The 21,989-nt window shown below is 54.2% G+C and overlaps 1 protein-coding gene and 2 long non-coding RNA genes across 3 annotated transcripts in view; 2 read left to right on the top strand and 1 right to left on the bottom strand.

Moving 5' to 3' along the window:
- LOC121108223 (unconventional myosin-Vb-like) overlaps nt 1-21,989 on the top strand; it is a 110,674-nt gene that overhangs the window by 57,083 nt on the left and 31,602 nt on the right. The window contains exons 10-13 of the mRNA XM_040655273.2: nt 4,812-4,898; nt 8,651-8,762; nt 10,868-11,079; nt 15,064-15,154. Of these exons, the coding sequence (XP_040511207.2) occupies nt 4,812-4,898; nt 8,651-8,762; nt 10,868-11,079; nt 15,064-15,154 (502 nt within the window). The remainder of the gene's footprint in view (nt 1-4,811; nt 4,899-8,650; nt 8,763-10,867; nt 11,080-15,063; nt 15,155-21,989) is intronic.
- Nucleotides 3,169-4,139, top strand: LOC121108183. Its single transcript, XR_005842484.1, has 2 exons — nt 3,169-3,806; nt 3,961-4,139. It is a non-coding gene; the product is annotated as an uncharacterized LOC121108183 (long non-coding RNA).
- LOC124417479 lies at nt 7,240-8,065 on the bottom strand. The gene is made up of 3 exons (XR_006932312.1): nt 8,024-8,065; nt 7,858-7,920; nt 7,240-7,415 (listed from the first exon to the last, which is right to left on the bottom strand). It is a non-coding gene; the product is annotated as an uncharacterized LOC124417479 (long non-coding RNA).

The raw sequence follows: 21,989 nt of genomic DNA, 5'->3' as shown, positions 1-21,989 counted from the left end.
GGGGTCCCAAATGGGGTCATAATGGGGTCCAAATAGGGGTCCAAATGGGGGTCGAAATGGGGTCATAATGGGGATCCAATGGGGTCATAATGGGGTCCAAATGGGGTCCATATGGGGTCCTATGGGGTCCAATTGGGGTCCCAAATGGGGTCCAGTTGGGGGTCCCAAATGGGGTCATAATGGGGTCCCAAGGGGGTCAAAATGGGGGTCCCAATTGGGTCCTATGGGGTCCAATTGGGGTCCCAAATGGGGTCCTATGGGATCATAATGGGGTCATAATGGGGTCCCAATGGGGTCATAATGCGGTCATAATGGGGTCCCAATTGGGTCCAAATGGGGTCAAAATGGGGTCCAATTGGGGTCATAATGGGGTCTCAAATGGGGTCCCAAATGGGGTTATAATGGGGTCCAAATGGGGTCCCAAATGGGGTCCAAATGGGGTCCCAATTGGGGTCCCAATGGGGTCCCAATGGGGTCCCAAATGGGGTCCTATGGGGTCATAATGGGGTCATAATGGGGTCCCAATGGGGTCATAATGGGGTCCAAATGGGGTCCCAATGGGGTCATAATGGGGTCCCAAATGGGGTCATAATGGGGTCTAAATGGGGGTCCCAAATGGGGGTCCCAATTGGGGTCCTATGGGGTCCCAAATGGGGGTCCCAATTGGGGTCCTATGGGGTCCCAAATGGGGTCCAAATGGGGTCCCAAATGGGGTCATAATGGAGTCCAAATGGGGTCATAATGGGGTCCAATGGGGTCATAATGGGGTCCAATGGGGTCCCATTGGGGTCATAATGGGGTCCCAAGGGGGTCATAATGGGGTTCCAATGGGGTCTCAATGGGGTCATAATGGGGTCCCAATGGGGTCCCAATGGGGGTCCCAAATGGGGTCAAAATGGGGTCCAATTGGGGTCATAATGGGGTCTCAAATGGGGTCCCAAATGGGGTTATAATGGGGTACAAATGGGGTCCCAAATGGGGTCCAAATGGGGTCCCAATTGGGGTCCCAATGGGGTCCCAATGGGGTCCCAAATGGGGTCCTATGGGGTCATAATGGGGTCATAATGGGGTCCCAATGGGGTCATAATGGGGTCCAAATGGGGGTCCCAATGGGGTCAAAATGGGGTCCAATTGGGGGTCCCAATGGGGTCATAATGGGGTCCCAATGGGGTCATAATGGGGGTCCAAATGGGGTCATAATGGGGTCCCAAATGGGGTCCAAATGGGGTCATAATGGGGTCCCAATGGGGTCCAATTGGGATTCATTTGGGTTCCAATTGGGGTCCAATAATGGGGTCCCAATGGGGTCCTATGAGGTCCCAAATGGGGTCCCAATGGGGTCCAATTGGGGTTCATTTGGGATCCAAATGGGGTCCATTAATGGGGTCCCAATGGGGGTCCAAATGGGGTCATAATGGGGTCCAATTGGGGTCCCAAATGGGGTCCAAATGGGGTCATAATGGGGTCCCAAATGGGGCCATAATGGGGTCCAATTGGGGTCCCAAATGGGGTCCCAATGGGGTCATAATGGAGGTCCAATGGGGTCATAATGGGGTCCCAAATGGGGTCCAATTGGGGTCCCAAATGGGGTCGAAATGGGGATCGCAGTGGGGTCCCAATGGGGTCATAATGGGGTCCCAAATGGGGTCCCAATGGGGGTCTCAAATGGGGTCAAAATGGGGTCCCAATGGGGTCGTAATGGGGTCTAAATGGGGGTCCAAATGGGGTCCCAATGGGGTCCCAATGGGGTCATAATGGGGTCCCAATGGGGTCCCAAATGGGGTCTAAATGGGGTCCCAATGGGGTCCAATTGGGCCCAAATGGGGTCATAATGGGGTCCCAAATGGGGTCATAATGGGGTTCCCAGTGGGGTCCCAATGGGGTTCATTTGGGTTCCAAATGGGGTCCAATAATGGGGTCCCAATGGGGTCATAATGGGGTTCCAATGGGGTCTCAATGGGGTCTAAATGGGGTCCAAATGGGGTCCAAATGGGGTCATAATGGGGTCCAATGGGGTCATAACGGGGTCCCAAATAGGGTCCCAATGGGGTCCAATGGGGCCCAAATGGGGTCATAATGGGGTCCCAAATGGGGTCATAATGGGGTCCCAAATGGGGTTATAATGGGGGTCCAAATGGGGGTCCAATGGGGTCCAAATGGGGGTCCCAAATAGGGTCATAATGGGGTCCAATTGGGGTCCCAAATAGGGGTCCCAAATGGGGTCCCAATGGGGTCCCAAATGGGGTCCCAATGGGGTCCAAATGGGGTCCCAAATAGGGGTCCCAATGGGGTCCCAATGGGGTCATAATGGGGGTCCCAAATGGGGTCCCAATTGGGGTCATAATGGGGTCCAAATAGGGGTCCCAATGGGGGTCCCAATGGGGTCATAATGGGGTCATAATGGGGTCCCAGTGGGGTCCCAATGGGGTCCAATTGGGGTCATAATGGGGTCCCAAATGTGGGTCCCAAATGGGGTCATAATGGGGTCCAAATGGGGTCATAATGGGTTCCCAATGGGGTCCCAATGGGGTCATAATGGGGTCCAAATGGGGTCCTAATGGGGTCCCAATGGGGTCATAATGGGGTCATAATGGAGGTCCAATGGGGTCATAATGGGGTCCAAATGGGGGTCCCAATGGGGTCCCAATGGGGTCCAAATGGGGTCATAATGGGGTCCCAATGGGGTCCCAATGGGGGTCCAAATGGGGTCATATGGGGTCCCAATTGGGTCATAATGGGGTCCCAAATGGGGTTATAATGGGGGTCCAAATGGGGTCCAATTGGGGTCCCAGTGGGGTCATAATGGGGGTCCGAATGGGGTCTGAATGGGGTCCCAATGGGGTCCTATGGGGTCATAATGGGGTCATAATGGGGTCCCAATTGGGGGTCCCAAATGGGGTCATAATGGGGCCATAATGCGGTCATAATGGGGTCCCAATGGGGTCATAATGGGGTCCCAAATGGGGTCCAAATGGGGTCATAATGGGGTCCCAATGGGGTCCAAATGGGGTCCCAAATGGGGTCATAATGGGGTCCCAATGGGGTCATAATGGGGTCTCAATGGGGTCATAATGGGGGTCCCAAATGGGGTCATAATGGGGTCCCAATGGGGGTCCCAATGGGGTCATAATGGGGTTCCAATGGGGTCTCAATGGGGTCATAATGGGGTCCAATTGGGGTCCTAAATGGGGTCCAAATGGGGTCCCAATGGGGTCATAATGGGGTCTAAATGGGGTCCAAATGGGGGTCAAATGGGGTCCAATTGGGCTCCTTTAGCTGTGTTTTATCGCCCTTCCAGGACCCGAAAGGTCCTCCAGGACCACTTTAATCCCCCCATAGATGGCCCTGAGTTCCTTTAGCTCTGTTTTATCGCCCTTCCAGGACCCAAAAGGTCCTCCAGGACCACTTCAATGCCCCCATAGACGGCCCTGGGCTCCTTTAGCTGTGTTTTATCGCCCTTCCAGGACCCGAAAGGTCCTCCAGGACCACTTCAATCCCCCCATAGACGGCCCTGGGCTCCTTTAGCTGTGTTTTATCGCCCTTCCAGGACCCGAAAGGTCCTCCAGGACCACTTCAATCCCCCCATAGATGGCCCTGAGTTCCTTTAGCTCTGTTTTATCGCCCTTCCAGGACCCGAAAGGTCCTCCAGGACCACTTTAATCCCCTCATAGATGGCCCTGGGCTCCTTTAGCTCTGTTTTATCGCCCTTCCAGGACCCGAAAGGTCCTCCAGGACCACTTTAATCCCCCCATAGATGGCCCTGAGTTCCTTTAGCTCTGTTTTATCGCCCTTCCAGGACCCGAAAGGTCCTCCAGCCCCCCCATAGATGGCCCTGGGCTCCTTTAGCTCTGTTTTATCGCCCTTCCAGGACCCGAAAGGTCCTCCAGGACTGCTGCAGCCCCCCATAAACGGCCCTGGGCTCCTTTAGCTCTGTTTTATCGCCCTTCCAGGACCCGAAAGGTCCTCCAGGACCACTTCAATCCCCTCATAGACGGCCCTGGGCTCCTTTAGCTCTGTTTTATCGCCCTTCCAGGACCCGAAAGGTCCTCCAGGACAACTGCAGCCCCTCATAGACGGCCCTGGGCTCCTTTAGCTGTGTTTTATCGCCCTTCCAGGACCCGAAAGGTCCTCCAGGACCACTTCAATCCCCTCATAGACGGCCCTGGGCTCCTTTAGCTGTGTTTTATCGCCCTTCCAGGACCCGAAAGGTCCTCCAGGACCACTGCAGCCCCCCATAAACGGCCCTGGGCTCCTTTAGCTCTGTTTTATCGCCCTTCCAGGACCCGAAAGGTCCTCCAGGACTGCTGCAGCCCCCCCATAGACGGCCCTGGGCTCCTTTAGCTGTGTTTTATCGCCCTTCCAGGACCCGAAAGGTCCTCCAGGACCGCTGCGGCCCCTCATAGATGACCTTGGGGCCCTTAAGCTCAGCCTTACATCCCTTCCAGGACCCAAAAGGTCCTCCAGGACCGCTGCGGCTCCCCATAGACGGCCCTGGGCTCCTTTAGCTGTGTTTTATCGCCCTTCCAGGACCCAAAAGGTCCTCCAGGACCACTTCAATGCCCCCATAGACGGCCCTGGGCTCCTTTAGCTGTGTTTTATCGCCCTTCCAGGACCCGACAGGTCCTCCAGGACCACTTCAATCCCCTCATAGACGGCCCTGGGCTCCTTTAGCTCTGTTTTATCGCCCTTCCAGGACCCGAAAGGTCCTCCAGGACCACTTCAATCCCCTCATAGACGGCCCTGGGCTCCTTTAGCTGTGTTTTATCGCCCTTCCAGGACCCGACAGGTCCTACAGGTCCGTATCTTTGCAGGTTTGACCCCAAGATGGTCGTGCAGCAGTTGAGGGCCTGCGGGGTTTTGGAGACGGTCCGTATCAGCGCCGCGGGGTTCCCTTCCAGGTATGGCACCCCAAAAGCCCCCTTTGACCTTCCAGGACCTTTCTGACCCACCCTGATACCTTCCAGGACCTTTTCAACCTTTCTGTGACCTTCCAGGACCTTTCCTACCTTTCCACGACCTTCCAGGACATTTCCTATCTTTCTCTGACCTTCCAGGACCTTTTCTTCCTTTCTATGACCTTCCAGGACCTTTCTGACCCATCCTGTGACCTTCCAGGACCTTTCTGACCCATCCTGTGACCTTCCAGGACCTTTCCTATCTTTCTCTGACCTTCCAGGACCTTTCTGACCCATCCTGCGACCTTCCAGGACCTTTCTGACCCATCCTGTGACCTTCCAGGACCTTTCCTATCTTTCTCTGACCTTCCAGGACCTTTCCAACCCGTCCTGTGACGTTCCAGGACCTTTTCAACCTTTCTGTGACCTTCCAGGACCTTTCCTATCTTTCTCTGACCTTCCAGGACCATTTCTTCCTTTCTATGACCTTCCAGGACCTTTCCGAACCATCCTGTGACCATCCAGGACCTTTCCTATCTTTCTATGACCTTCCAGGACCTTTCCTATCTTTCTATGACCTTCCAGGACCTTTCCAACCCATTCTATGACCTTCCAGGACCTTTTCTTCCTTTCTCTGACCTTCCAGGACCTTTCCAACCCGTCCTGTGACCTTCCAGGACCTTTCTGACCCATCCTGTGACCTTCCAGGACCTTTCCTATCTTTCTCTGACCTTCCAGGACCTTTTCAACCCATCCTGTGACCTTCCAGGACCTTTTCAACCTTTCTCTGACCTTCCAGGACCTTTCTGACCCATCCTGCGACCTTCCAGGACCTTTCTGACCCACCCTGATACCTTCCAGGACCTTTCCTATCTGTCTATGACCTTCCAGGACCATTTCTTCCTTTCTATGACCTTCCAGGACCTTTCTGACCCATCCTGTGACCTTCCAGGACCTTTCTGACCCGTCCTGTGACCTTCCAGGACCTTTTCTTCCTTTCTCTGACCTTCCAGGACCTTTCCAACCCACCCTGTGACCTTCCAGGACCTTTCTGACCAATCCTGTGACCTTCCAGGACCTTTCCTATCTTTCTCTGACCTTCCAGGACCTTTTCTTCCTTCCTCTGACCTTCCAGGACCTTTCCAACCCATCCTGTGACCTTCCAGGACCTTTCTGACCCATTCTATGACCTTCCAGGACCTTTTCTTCCTTTCTCTGACCTTCCAGGACCTTTTCAACCCATCCTGTGACCTTCCAGGACCTTTTTGACCTTTCTATGACCTTCCAGGACCTTTCCAACCCATTCTATAACCTTCCAGGACCTTTCTGACCCACTCTGTGACCTTCCAGGACCTTTTTGACCTTTCTATGACCTTCCAGGACCTTTCCAACCCATTCTATGACCTTCCAGGACCTTTTCTTCCTTTCTCTGACCTTCCAGGACCTTTCCAACCCGTCCTGTGACCTTCCAGGACCTTTCTGACCCATCCTGTGACCTTCCAGGACCTTTGTGACCCACCCTGTGACCTTCCAGGACCTTTCCTATCTGTCTATGACCTTCCAGGACCTTTCTGACCCATCCTGTGACCTTCCAGGACCTTTCTGACCCGTCCTGCGACCTTCCAGGACCTTTCTGACCCATCCTGTGACCTTCCAGGACCTTTCCAACCCATCCTGTGACCTTCCAGGACCTTTCCAACCCATCCTGTGACCTTCCAGGACCTTTTCTTCCTTTCTCTGACCTTCCAGGACCTTCCCAACCACTTTCTGACCTTCCAGGACCCTTCCAATGCCTTTCTGACCTTCCAGGACCTCCCATCTCCCCCCATTCCACCCCTCTTTGCCCTTCCAGGACCTTCCCAACCACTTTGTGACCTTCCAGGACCTTCCCAACCACTTTATGACCTTCCGGGACCTTCCCAACCACTTTATGACCTTCCAGGACCCTTCCAATGCCTTTTTGACCTTCCAGGACCTCCCATCTCCCCCCATTCCACCCCTCTTTGCCCTTCCAGGACCTTCCCAACCCCTTTATGACCTTCCAGGACCCTTCCAATGCCTTTCTGACCTTCCAGGACCCTTCCAATGCCTTTCTGACCTTCCAGGACCTCCCATCTCCCCGCATTCCACCCCTCTTTGCCCTTCCAGGACCTTCCCAACCCCTTCATGACCTTCCAGGACCTTCCCAACCACTTTATGACCTTCCAGGACCCTTCCAATGCCTTTCTGACCTTCCAGGACCTCCCATCTCCCCCCATTCCACCCCTCTTTGCCCTTCCAGGACCTTCCCAACCACTTTATGACCTTCCAGGACCCTTCCAATGCCTTTCTGACCTTCCAGGACCTCCCATCTCCCCCCATTCCACCCCTCTTTGCCCTTCCAGGACCTTCCCAACCACTTTGTGACCTTCCAGGACCTTCTCAACCACTTTTTGACCTTCCAGGACCTCCCATCTCCTCCCATTCCACCCCTCTTTGCCCTTCCAGGACCTTCCCAACCACTTTATGACCTTCCAGGACCTTCCCAACCACTTTATGACCTTCCAGGACCCTTCCAATGCCTTTCTGACCTTCCAGGACCTCCCATCTCCCCCCATTCCACCCCTCTTTGCCCTTCCAGGACCTTCCCAACCACTTTGTGACCTTCCAGGACCCTTCCAATGCCTTTATGACCTTCCAGGACCTCCCATCTCCCCCCATTCCACCCCTCTTTGCCCTTCCAGGACCTTCCCAACCACTTTATGACCTTCCAGGACCCTTCCAATGCCTTTATGACCTTCCAGGACCTCCCATCTCCCCCCATTCCACGCCCCTTTGCCCTTCCAGGACCTTCCCAACCACTTTTTGACCTTCCAGGACCCTTCCAATGCCTTTTTGACCTTCCAGGACCTCCCATCTCCCCCCATTCCACCCCTCTTTGCCCTTCCAGGACCTTCCCAACCACTTTATGACCTTCCAGGACCCTTCCAATGCCTTTCTGACCTTCCAGGACCTCCCATCTCCCCCCATTCCACCCCTCTTTGCCCTTCCAGGACCTTCCCAACCACTTTGTGACCTTCCAGGACCTTCCCAACCACTTTATGACCTTCCAGGACCTCCCATCTGCCCCCATTCCACCCCTCTTTGACCTTCCAGGACCTTCCCAACCACTTTATGACCTTCCAGGACCCTTCCAATGCTATTGTGACCTTCCAGGACCCTTCCAATGCCTTTTTGACCTTCCAGGACCTCCCATCTCCCCCCATTCCACCCCTCTTTGCCCTTCCAGGACCTTCCCAACCACTTTATGACCTTCCAGGACCCTTCCAATGCCTTTCTGACCTTCCAGGACCTCCCATCTCCCCCCATTCCACCCCTCTTTGCCCTTCCAGGACCTTCCCAACCACTTTATGACCTTCCAGGACCCTTCCAATGCCTTTCTGACCTTCCAGGACCTCCCATCTCCCCCCATTCCACCCCTCTTTGCCCTTCCAGGACCTTCCCAACCACTTTGTGACCTTCCAGGACCTTCTCAACCACTTTTTGACCTTCCAGGACCTCCCATCTCCTCCCATTCCACCCCTCTTTGCCCTTCCAGGACCTTCCCAACCACTTTATGACCTTCCAGGACCTTCCCAACCACTTTATGACCTTCCAGGACCCTTCCAATGCCTTTCTGACCTTCCAGGACCTCCCATCTCCCCCCATTCCACCCCTCTTTGCCCTTCCAGGACCTTCCCAACCACTTTATGACCTTCCAGGACCTTCCGTTGCAGGTGTTCCTACCAGGACTTCCTCACCCGTTATGGGATCCTCAGTAAGAAGAGAGACCCCACCAAGCAGGACCCGAAACTTATCTGCCAGGACCTGTTGGAGGACCTCATTAAGGTCAGCCATTACCTCGTTAAGGCAAACTCACTATTAAGCTGCCAGGACCTGTGGGAGGACCACATAAAGGGGGGCTATTGGGCTCACTATTGACCTGCCAGGACCTGTGGGAGGACCACATAAAGGGGGGCTATTGGGCTCACTATTAAGCTGCCAGGACCTGTGGGAGGACCAAATAAAGGGGGGCCATTGGGCTCACTATTGACCTGCCAGGACCTGCGGGAGGACCACATAAAGGGGAGTTATGGGGCTCACTATTAACCTGCCAGGACCTGTGGGAGGACCTTATAAAGGGGAGTTATGGGGCTCACTATTAACCTGCCAGGACCTGTGGGAGGACCACATAAAGGGGGGTCAATGGGCTCACTATTGACCTGCCAGGACCTGTGGGAGGACCACATAAAGGGGGGCCATTGGGCTCACTATTGACCTGCCAGGACCTGTGGGAGGACCTTATAAAGGGGAGTTATGGGGCTCACTATTAACCTGCCAGGACCTGTGGGAGGACCACATAAAGGGGGGTCAATGGGCTCACTATTAACCTGCCAGGACCTGTGGGAGGCCCACATAAAGGGGGGCCATTGGGCTCACTATTAACCTGCCAGGACCTGTGGGAGGCCCAAATAAAGGGGGGCCATTGGGCTCACTATTAACCTGCCAGGACCTGTGGGAGGACCACATAAAGGGGAGTTATGGGGCTCACTATTGACCTGCCAGGACCTGTGGGAGGACCACATAAAGGGGGGTCAATGGGCTCACTATTAACCTGCCAGGACCTGTGGGAGGACCTTATAAAGGGGGGCCATTGGGCTCACTATTTACCTGCCAGGACCTGTGGGAGGACCACATAAAGGGGGGCCATTGGGCTCACTATTAAGCTGCCAGGACCTGTGGGAGGACCACATAAAGGGGAGTTATGGGGCTCACTATTAACCTGCCAGGACCTGTGGGAGGACCTTATAAAGGGGGGCCATTGGGCTCACTATTAACCTGCCAGGACCTGTGGGAGGACCAAATAAAGGGGGGTCATTGGGCTCACTATTAACCTGCCAGGACCTGTGGGAGGACCACATAAAGGGGGGCCATTGGGCTCACTATTAACCTGCCAGGACCTGTGGGAGGACCACATAAAGGGGGGCCATTGGGCTCACTATTAAGCTGCCAGGACCTGTGGGAGGACCTCATAAAGGGGAGTTATGGGGCTCACTATTAAGCTGCCAGGACCTGTGGGAGGACCTTATAAAGGGGAGTTATGGGGCTCACTATTAACCTGCCAGGACCCGTGGGAGGACCACATAAAGGGGAGTTATGGGGCTCACTATTAACCTGCCAGGACCTGTGGGAGGACCACATAAAGGGGGGTCAATGGGCTCACTATTGACCTGCCAGGACCTGTGGGAGGACCACATAAAGGGGGGCCATTGGGCTCACTATTAACCTGCCAGGACCTGTGGGAGGCCCACATAAAGGGGGGTCATTGGGCTCACTATTAACCTGCCAGGACCTGTGGGAGGACCACATAAAGGGGGGCTATGGGGCTCACTATTAACCTGCCAGGACCTGTGGGAGGACCTTATAAAGGGGAGTTATGGGGCTCACTATTAACCTGCCAGGACCTGTGGGAGGCCCAAATAAAGGGGGGCCATTGGGCTCACTATTAACCTGCCAGGACCTGTGGGAGGACCACATAAAGGGGGGCCATTGGGCTCACTATTAACCTGCCAGGACCTGTGGGAGGCCCACATAAAGGGGGGTCATTGGGCTCACTATTAACCTGCCAGGACCTGTGGGAGGACCACATAAAGGGGGGCTATGGGGCTCACTATTAACCTGCCAGGACCTGTGGGAGGACCACATAAAGGGGAGTTATGGGGCTCACTATTAACCTGCCAGGACCTGTGGGAGGACCTCATAAAGGGGAGTTATGGGGCTCACTATTAACCTGCCAGGACCTGTGGGAGGACCTCACTATTAACCTGCCAGGACCTGTCGGAGGACCTCAGCATTACCCTTCCAGGACCTTCCGGAGGACCCCCCAACCACTTCCGCCCTGCCAGGACCGCCGCGCTAATGAATTATCCCTTCGTGTTCTATCTCCCTGCCAGGACCCGGAGCACTTCCGGTTGGGCCGCTCCAAGCTCTTCTTCCGGTCCGCCCAGATCGCCTATTTAGAGAAGCTGCGGGCGGAGCGGCTCCTGGCGGCCGCCATTTTGCTGCAGGCGGCCCTGCGGGGTTGGGTCCGGCGGCGTCACTTCCGGCGGATGCGAGCGGCCGCCGCCATCTTGCAGCGCTACATCCGGGGATTCCTGGCGCGCAGGTAGGTCCTGGCAGCTGCATAGTGAGACTCGGCCGCCTTGAAAAATAACCCGCGCGGCCCCCAAGGTCCTGGCAGGTGAATAGTTCAAGCCTGCTAACTCTCATTGAGCCCTCCAAGGTCCTGGCAGGGCGATAGCGCAACGCCACCGCCCCCTATAGGCTCTCCCAGCCCCAGGTCCTGGCAGGTGCATAGGGCCCCAAGTCCGCCCCAATAGGCTTTAACAGCCGCAGGTCCTGGCAGCTGCGTAGTGAGCCTTCCCCCCAATGGGGTTGAATGGGCCAAGGTCCCGGCAGGTGCATAATGCGCCTACTTAATCATGAACGGGGCCTAATTATGCAGGTCCTGGCAGCTGCCTGAGCGCTAATTAGCATCCCATTTGCATTTTCACCCCCCACCCCATTGAAACCAACGGGCTGACCTCATGAAGCTCCGCCCTAATTAGCATATATCGTTAATTAATAGCCCTAATAACCCCTAATAACGACCCAAAGACAGCAATTGAGCCAATTAGGGCACCTTAATGAGTGCTAATTAGCATCCCATTTGCATTTCCACCACCACCCCATTGAAACCAATGCGCTGACCTCATTAAACGCTGCCCTAATTAGCATATATCATTAATTAATAGCCCTAATAACCCCTAATAACGACCCAAAGACAGCAATCGAGCCAATTAGGGAGCCTAAACGCCCCCTAATTAGCATCCCATTTGCATTTCCTCACCCACCCCATTGAAACCAATTGGCCGACCTCATTAAGCTCCGCCCCAATTAGCATATATCATTAATTAATAGCTCTAATAACCCCTAATAACGACCCAAAGACAGCAATTGAGCCAATTAGGGCACCTTAATGAGTACTAATTAGCACTCAATTTGCATTTCCACCCCCACCCCATTGAAACCAATGGGCTGACCTCATTAAGCTCCGCCCTAATTAGCACAGATCGTTAATTAATATCTTTAATAACCCCTAATAACGACCCAAAGACAGCAATCGAGCCAATTAGGGAGCCTAAACGCCCCCTAATTAGCATCCCATTTGCATTTCCTCACCCACCCCATTGAAACCAACGGGCCGACCTCATTAAGCTCCGCCCCAATTAGCACATATCATTAATTAATAGCCCTAATAATCCCTAATAACGACCCAAAGACAGCAATTGAGCCAATTAGGGCACCTTAACGAGTGCTAATTAGCATCCCATTTGCATTTCTACCCCCACCCCATTGAAACCAATGGGCCGACCTCATTAAGCTCCGCCCTAATGAGCACATATCATTAATTAATAGCCCTAATAACCCCTAATAACGACCCAAGGACAGCAATTAAGCCAATTAGGGAGCCCTAACGCCCCCTAATTAGCATCCCATTTGCATTTCCTCACCCACCCCATTGAAACCAACGGGCCGACCTCATTAAGCTCCGCCCTAATTAGCATATATCGTTAATTAATAGCCCTAATAACCCCTAATAACAACCCAAAGACAGCAATTGAGCCAATTAGGGCACCTTAACGAGTGCTAATTAGCACTCAATTTGCATTTCCTCACCCACCCCATTGAAACCAATGGGCCGACCTCATTAAACTCCGCCCTAATTAGCATATATCATTAATTAATAGCCCTAATAACCCCTAATAACGACCCAAAGACAGCAATTGTGCCAATTAGGGCACCTTAATGAGTGCTAATTAGCACTCAATTTGCATTTCCACCCCCACCCCATTTAAACCAATGGGCTGACCTCATTAAACTCCGCCCTAATTAGCACAGATCATTCATTAATAGCCCTAATAACCCCTAATAACGACCCAAAGACAGCGATTCAGCCAATTAGGGCACCTTAATGAGTGCTAATTAGCATCCCATTTGCATTTCCTCATCCACCCCATTGAAACGAATGGGCCGACCTCATTAAGCTCCGCCCTAATTAGCATATATCATTAATTAATACCCCTAATAACCCCTAATAACGACCCAAAGACAGCAATCGAGCCAATTAGGGAGCCCTAACGCCCCCTAATTAGCATCCCATTTGCATTTCCACGCCCACCCCATTGAAACCAATGGGCCGACCTCATTAAGCTCCGCCCTAATTAGCACATATCGTTAATTAATAGCCCTAATAACCCCTAATAACGACCCAAAGACAGCAATCGAGCCAATTAGGGAGCCTTAATGAGTGCTAATTAGCATCCCATTTGCATTTCCACCCCCACCTCATTGAAACCAACGGGCTGACCTCATTAAGCTCCGCCCCAATTAGCATATATCATTAATTAATAGCCCTAATAACCCCTAATAACGACCCAAGGACAGCAATTGAGCCAATTAGGGAGCCCTAACGCCCCCTAATTAGCATCCCATTTGCATTTCCACCCCCACCCCATTGAAACCAACGGGCCGACCTCATTAAGCTCCGCCCTAATTAGCATATATCATTAATTAATAGCCCGAATAACCCCTAATAACGACCCAAGGACAGCAATCGAGCCAATTAGGGCACCTTAACGAGTGCTAATTACCACTCAATTTGCATTTCCTCACCCACCCCCTTGAAACGAATGGGTACACCTCATTAAACTCCACCCTAATTAGCACATATCATTAATTAATAGCCCTAATAACCCCTAATAACGACCCAAAGACAGCAATTGAGCCAATTAGGGAGCCTTAATGAGTGCTAATTAGCATCCCATTTGCATTTTCTCACCCACCTCATTGAAACCAATGGGCCGACCTCATTAAGCTCCGCCCTAATTAGCATATATCGTTAATTAATAGCCCTAATAACCCCTAATAACGTCCCAAAGACAGCAATCGAGCCAATTAGGGAGCCCTAACGCCCCCTAATTAGCATCCCATTTGCATTTCCTCACCCACCCCATTGAAACCAATGGGCCGACCTCATTAAGCTCCGCCCTAATTAGCATATACCGTTAATTAATAGCCCTAATAACCCCTAATAACGACCCAGAGACAGCAATCGAGCCAATTAGGGAGCCCAAACGGCCCCTAATTAGCATCCCATTTGCATTTCCTCACCCACCCCATTGAAACCAATGGGCTGACCTCATTAAACTCCGCCCTAATTAGCATATATCATTAATTAATAGCCCGAATAACCCCTAATAACGACCCAAGGACAGCAATCGAGCCAATTAGGGCACCTTAATGAGTGCTAATTAGCATCCATTTGCATTTTCTCACCCACCCCATTGAAACGAATGGGTACACCTCATTAAGCTCCGCCCTAATTAGCATATACCGTTAATTAATAGCCCTAATAACCCCTAATAACAACCCAAAGACAGCAATTCAGCCAATTAGGGCACCGTAATGAGTGCTAATTAGCATCCCATTTGCATTTCCTCACCCACCCCATTGAAACCAAGGGGCTGACCTCATTAAACTCCGCCCTAATTAGCACAGGTCATTAATTAATAGCCCTAATAACCCCTAATAAGGACCCAAAGACAGCAATTGAGCCAATTAGGGCACCTTAACGAGTGCTAATTAGCATCCCATTTGCATTTCCACCCCCACCCCATTGAAACCAATGGGCTGACCTCATTAAGCTCCGCCCTAATGAGCATATACCATTAATTAATAGCCCTAATAACCCCTAATAACGACCCAAAGACAGCAATCGAGCCAATTAGGGCACCTTAATGAGTGTTAATTAGCATCCCATTTGCATTTCCCCCCCTCCCCATTGAAACCAATGGGCCGACCTCATTAAGCTCCGCCCTAATGAGCACAAATCATTAATTAATAGCCCTAATAACCCCTAATAACGACCCAAGGACAGCAATCGAGCCAATTAGGGCACCTTAACGAGTGCTAATTAGCATCCCATTTGCATTTCCTCACCCACCCCATTGAAACCAATGGGCCGACCTCATTAAGCTCCGCCCTAATTAGCATATACCCTTAATTAATAGCCCTAATAACCCCTAATAATACCCGCCTTGCTTTGCAGGTTGGCCGCCCGCCTTCGGAGGACCAAAGCGGCCGCCGTTACCATCCAGGCCTTCGTTAGGGGTTGGCTCATTAGGAGCCGTTACCGCCAGGTGGGCCTTAACGAGCGGCGGCCTTAACGACGCCATCGCTCTCTGACCCCATAGAAACCCCATAGGACCCCATAGAGCCCTATAGAACCCCATAAGACCCCACATTCCCCCATAGAACCCCATAAGACCCCATAGAACCCCATAGACCCCCATAAAGACCCCATAGACCCCCATAGTCCCCCATAGACCCCCATAAAGACCTCATAGACCCCCATTGTCCCCCCATAGAACCCCATAGATCCCCAAAGGACCCCATAGAACCCCATAACCCCCCATAGAACCCCATACGACCCCATAGAACCCCATAGGACCCCATAGAACCCCATAAGACCCCATAGAACCCCATAAAGAGCCATAGGACCCCATAGAACCCCATAGGACTCCATAGAACCCTATAAGGCCCCATTACCCCCCATAGAACCCCATAGACCCCCATAGGCCCCCATAACACCCCATAGAACCCCATAGAACCCCATAAGACCCTATAGTCCCCCACAAGACCCCATAGAACCCCATAAGACCCCACATTCCCCCATAGAACCCCATAAGACCCCATAGAACCCCATAGACCCCCATAAAGACCCCATAGACCCCCATAGTCCCCCATAGACCCCCATAAAGACCTCATAGACCCCCATTGTCCCCCCATAGAACCCCATAGATCCCCAAAGGACCCCATAGAACCCCATAACCCCCCATAGAACCCCATACGACCCCATAGAACCCCATAGGACCCCATAGAACCCCATAAGACCCCATAGAACCCCATAAAGAGCCATAGGACCCCATAGAACCCCATAGGACTCCATAGAACCCTATAAGGCCCCATTACCCCCCATAGAACCCCATAGACCCCCATAGGCCCCCATAACACCCCATAGAACCCCATAGAACCCCATAAGACCCTATAGTCCCCCACAAGACCCCATAGAACCCCATAAGACCCCATAGACCCCCATAAGACCCCATAGAGCCCCATAACCCCCCATAGAACCCCATATTCCCCCATAACCCCCCATAGAACCCAATAAGACCCCATTGAACCCCATAAGCCCCCATAAACCCGATAGAACCCCATAAGCCCTCATAGAACCCCCATATTCCCCCATAGAACCCCCATAACCCCATAGAACCCCATAGACCCCCATAAAGACCTCATAGACCCCCATTGTCCCCCCATAGAACCCCATAGATCCCCAAAGGACCCCATAGAACCCCATAACCCCCCATAGAACCCCATACGACCCCATAGAACCACATAGGACCCCATAGGAACCCATAGCACCCCATAACCCCCCGTAGAACCCCATAAAGAGCCATAGGACCCCATAGAACCCCATAGGACTCCATAGAACCCTATAAGGCCCCATTACCCCCCATAGAACCCCATAGACCCCCATAAGACCCCATAGAACCCCATAGAACCCCATAACCCCCCATAGGGCCCCATAGACCCCCATAGAACCCCATAACCCCCCATAAAGACCCCATAGATCCCCACTGTCCCTCATAGACCCCCATAGAACCCCATAGAGCCCCATTGCCCCCCATATTCCCCCATAGACCCCCATAGTTCCCCATTGCCCCCCATAAGACCCCATAGAACCCCATAAGGACCCATAAAGAACCCCATAGACCCCCATAGAACCCCATAAGACCCCATAGAACCCCATATTCCCCCATAGACCCCCACAGAACCCCATAAAGACCCCATAGAACCCCATAGACCCCCATAGAACCGCATTGCCCCCCATTACACTCCATAGAACCCCATAGGCCCCCATAGTCCCCCATAGAACCCCATAGACCCCCATTACCCCCCATAGAACCCCATTACTCCCCATAGAACCCCATAGAACCCCATAAGCCCACATTACCCCCCATAGACCCCCATAGAACCCCATAGACCCCCATTGCCCCCCATATTCCCCCATAGAACCCCATAGTTCCCCATTGCCCCCCATAAGACCCCATAGAACCCCATAAGGCCCCATAAAGAACCCCATAGACCCCCATAGAACCCCATAAGACCCCATAGAACCCCATAAGACCTCATAGAACCCCATAGCCCCCATAGGGCCCCATAACCCCCCATAGGGCCCCATAGACCCCCATAAACCCCCATAAAGACCCCATAGATCCCCACTGTCCCTCATAGAACCCCATAGAACCCCATAGACCCCCATTGCCCCCCATAAGACCCCATAGAACCCCATAAGGCCCCATAAAGAACCCCATAGACCCCCATAGAACCCCATAGACCCCCATAAAGACCCCATAGAACACCTATAAGACCCGATAGTCCCCCATAAGACCCCATAAAACCCTATAAGACCCTATAGAACCCCATAGTCCATCATAACCCCCCATAAGACCCCATAGCACCCCATAATCTCCCATTACCCCCCACAACCCCATAGAACCCCAGAAGACCCCGTAGACCCCCATAGAACCCCATAACCCCCCATAGGACCCCATAAGACCCCACAGACCCCCCATTGCCCCCCATAGACCCCCCTTAGAACCCCATAGAACCCCATAAGCCCCCATAGACCCCCATATTCCCCCAATACCCCCCATAGAACCCCATAGAATCCCATATTCCCCCAGAGACCCCCATAGGACCCCATAACTCCCCCATAGTACCCCATAGTCCTGCATAGAGCCCCATAGAGCCCCATAGTCCCTCACAGAACCCCATAGACCCCCATTGTACCCCATAGAACCCCATTGCCCTCCATATTCCCCCATTACACCCCATAGAACACCATAGAACCCCATAACCCCCCATTACCCCCCATAGACCCCCATGGAACCCCATAATCCCCCATAGTCCCCCATAGAACCCCATAGACGCCCATAAAGACCCCATAGAACCCCATACTCCCCCATAGAGCCCCATAGACCCCCATAAGACCCCAAACACCCCCATAGGACCCCATAGAACCCCATAATCTCCCATTACCCCCCATAACCCCATAGAACCCCATAAGACCCCATAGACCCCCATTGCCCGCCATAGACCCACATAGAACCCCATAGAACCCCATAAGACCCCATAGAACCCCATTACCCCCCATAGATCCCCATAGAACCCCAGAGAACCCCATAACGCCCCATAGAACCCCATAGGACCCCATAACCCCCCATAAGACCCCATAGTCCCCCATAGAGCCCCATAGACCCCATAAGCCCTCATAAAGACCCCATAGACCCCCCATAAAACCCCACAGAACCCCATAACCCCCCATAAGACCCCATAGAACCCCACAGAACCCCATAGACCCCCATTACCCCCCATAGAACCCCATAGAACCCCATAAAGCCCCATAGATCCCCATAACCCCCCATTACCCCCCATAGAACCCCATAGACCCCCATATTCCCCCATTACCGCCCATAGAACCCCATATTCCCCCATAGACCCCCATAAAGACCCCATAGAACCCCATAAAGGCCCCATAGAACCCCATAAGCCCCCATAGAACCCCATAACCCCCCATCACCCCCCATAGAACCCCATAACCCGCCATAAAACCCCATAGAACCCCATTACCCCCCATAGAACCCCATAGACCCTCATAGTCCCTTACAGAACCCCATAGACCGCTATAGAACCCCATAGACCCCCATAGAACCCCATAAGACCCCATAGAACCCCATAGTCCCCCATAAACCCCCATAAGACCCCATAGACCCCCATAGAACCCCATAACCCCCCATAGAACCGCATAGAATCCCATAGAACCCCATTACCCCCCATAGAACCCCATAACCCCCCATAGACCCCCATAGAACCCCACTGTCCCTCATAGAACCCCATTGCCCCCCCTAGAGCCCCATAGACCCCCATAGAACCCCATAACCCCCCATAAAGACCCCATAGACCCCCATTGTCCCCCATGGTCCCCCATATTTCCCCATAGACCCCCATAGAACCCCATAAAGGCCCCACAGAACCCCACAGAACCCCATTACCCCCCATAGCCCCCCATAGAACCCCATAACCCCCCATAGAACCCCATAACCCCCCCCTTACCCCCCATAGCCCCCCATAGAACCCCATAACCCCCCATAGAACCCCATAACCCCCCCATTACCCCCCATAGAAGCCCATAAGACCCCATAGAACCCCATAGTCCCCCATAAACCCCCATAAGACCCCATAGACCCCCATAGAACCCCATAACCCCCCATAGGCCCCCATAGAACCCCATTACTCCCCCATAGACCCCCATAGAACCCCATAAAGGCCCCATAGAACCCCATATACCCCCATAGGCCCCCATAGGCCCCCATTGCCCCCCATAGGCCCCCATAGGCCCCCATTACTCCCCACAGACCCCCATAGGCCCCCATTGCCCCCCATAGGCCCCATATACCCCCATAGGCCCCCATAGGCCTCCATAGGCCCCCATAGGCCGCCATTGCCTCCCACAGCCCCCCATATACCCCCATAGGTCCCCATTGCCCCCCATAGGCCCCCATAGTCCGCCATTGCCGCCCATATACCCCCATAGACCCCCATAGGCCCCCATAGAACCCCATAGGCCCCCATTGCCCCCCATAGGCCCCCATATTCCCCCATAGACCCCCATTGCCCCCCATAGGCCCCCATAGAACCCCATAGAGCCCATAGGCCCCCATTACCCCCCATAGGCCCCCATAGGCCCCCATATTCCCCCATAGACCCCCATTGCCCCCCATAGGCCCCCATAGGACCCCATAGAACCCCATAACCCCCCATAGAACCCCATAGAACCCCATAGATCCCCACAGAACCCCATTGCCCCCCATATTCCCCCATTACCGCCCATAGAACCCCATATTCCCCCATAGACCCCCGTAAGACCCCATAGAACCCCATAACCCCCCATAGACCCCCATTGCCCCCCATAGAACCCCATAAGCCCCCTTAGGCCCCCATATTCCCCCATAGGCCCCCATAGATCCCCATAGTCCGCCAGTGCTGCCCACAGACCCCCATATACCCCCATAGGCCCCCATAGAACCCCATAGGCCCCCATTGCCCCCCATAGAACCCCATAGAACCCCATAGACCCCCATTGCCCCCCATATTCCCCCATTACCGCCCATAGAACCCCATATTCCCCCATAGACCCCTGTAAGACCCCATAGAACCCCATAACCCCCCATAACCCCCCATAGACCCCCATAGAACCCCACTGTCCCTCATAGTCCCCCATTACCCCCCATAGACCCCCATAAGACCCCATAGAACCCCATAAGGCCCCATAAAGAACCCCATAGAACACCATAGGCCCCCATAGAACCCCATAGGCCTCCATAGACCCCCATAGGCCCCCATAGAACCCCATATGCCCCCATAGGCCCCCATAGAACCCCATATGCCCCCATAGGCCCCCCATAGACCCCCATAGGCCCCCATAGACCCCCATAGGCCCCCATATTCCCCCACAGACCCCCATAGGCCCCCATAGGCCCCCATTACCCCCCATTGCCCCCCATATTCCCCCATAGGCCCCCATTGCCCCCCATAGACCCCCATAGGCCCCCATAGGCCCCCATTGCCCCCCATAGGCCCCCATATTCCCCCACAGACCCCCATAGGCCCCCATAGGCCGCCATTACCCCCCATAGGCCCCCATAGGCCCCCGTAGGCCCCCATATTCCCCCATAGACCCCCATTGCCCCCCATATTCCCCCATAGGCCCCCATAGACCCCCATAGGCCCCCATAGGCCCCCATTGCCCCCCATAGGCCCCCATATTCCCCCACAGACCCCCATAGGCCCCCATAGGCCGCCATTACCCCCCATAGGCCCCCATAGGCCCCCATTGCCCCCCATAGGCCCCCATAGGCCCCCATATTCCCCCATAGAGCCCCATAGGCCCCCATAGGCCGCCATTGCCTCCCACAGCCGCCCATATACCCCCACAGACCCCCATAGGCCCCCATTGCCCCCCATAGGCCCCCATATTCCCCCATAGACCCCCATAGGCCCCCATAGACCCCCATAGGCCCCCATAGGCCCCCATAGAACCCCATTACCCCCCATAGGCCCCATAGGCCCCCATAGGCCTCCATATACCCCCATAGGCCCCCATAGGCCGCCATAGGCCCCCATAGGCCCCCATTGCGCCCCCATATTCCCCCACAGACCCCCATAGACCCCCATAGGCCCCCATAGGCCCCCATAGGCCGCCATTGCCCCCCATAGGCCCCCATATTCCCCCACAGACCCCCATAGGCCCCCATAGGCCGCCATTACCCCCCATAGGCCCCCATAGGCCCCCATAGGCCCCCATTGCCCCCCATAGGCCCCCATAGGCCCCCATATTCCCCCATAGAGCCCCATAGGCCCCCATAGGCCGCCATTGCCGCCCACAGACCCCCATATACCCCCATAGGCCCCTATAGGCCCCCATAGGCCCCCATTACCCCCCATAGGCCCCATAGACCCCCATAAGCCCCCATATTCCCCCATTGCCCCCCATAGAACCCCATATTCCCCCATAGGCCCCCATAGGCCGCCATTGCCACCCACAGACCCCCATAGGCCGCCATTACCCCCCATAGGCCCCCATAGGCCTCCATAGGCCCCCATAGGCCCCCATAGGCCGCCATTGCCGCCCACAGACCCCCATAGGCCCTCATAGGCCCCCATAGGCCCCCATTACCCCCCATAGGCCCCCATAGGCCCCCATAAGCCCCCATATTCCCCCATTGCCCCCCATAGAACCCCATATTCCCCCATAGGCCCCCATAGTCCGCCATTGCCACCCACAGACCCCCATATACCCCCATAGGCCCCTATAGGCCCCCATAGACCCCCATTGCCCCCCATATTCCC

The sequence above is a fragment of the Gallus gallus genome, chromosome W (assembly GCF_016699485.2).
Source record: "Gallus gallus isolate bGalGal1 chromosome W, bGalGal1.mat.broiler.GRCg7b, whole genome shotgun sequence".
Lineage (NCBI taxonomy): Eukaryota > Metazoa > Chordata > Aves > Galliformes > Phasianidae > Gallus > Gallus gallus.
Note: the sequence above shows the minus strand (reverse complement) of the source record. Positions and strands in the feature narration are given on the sequence as shown.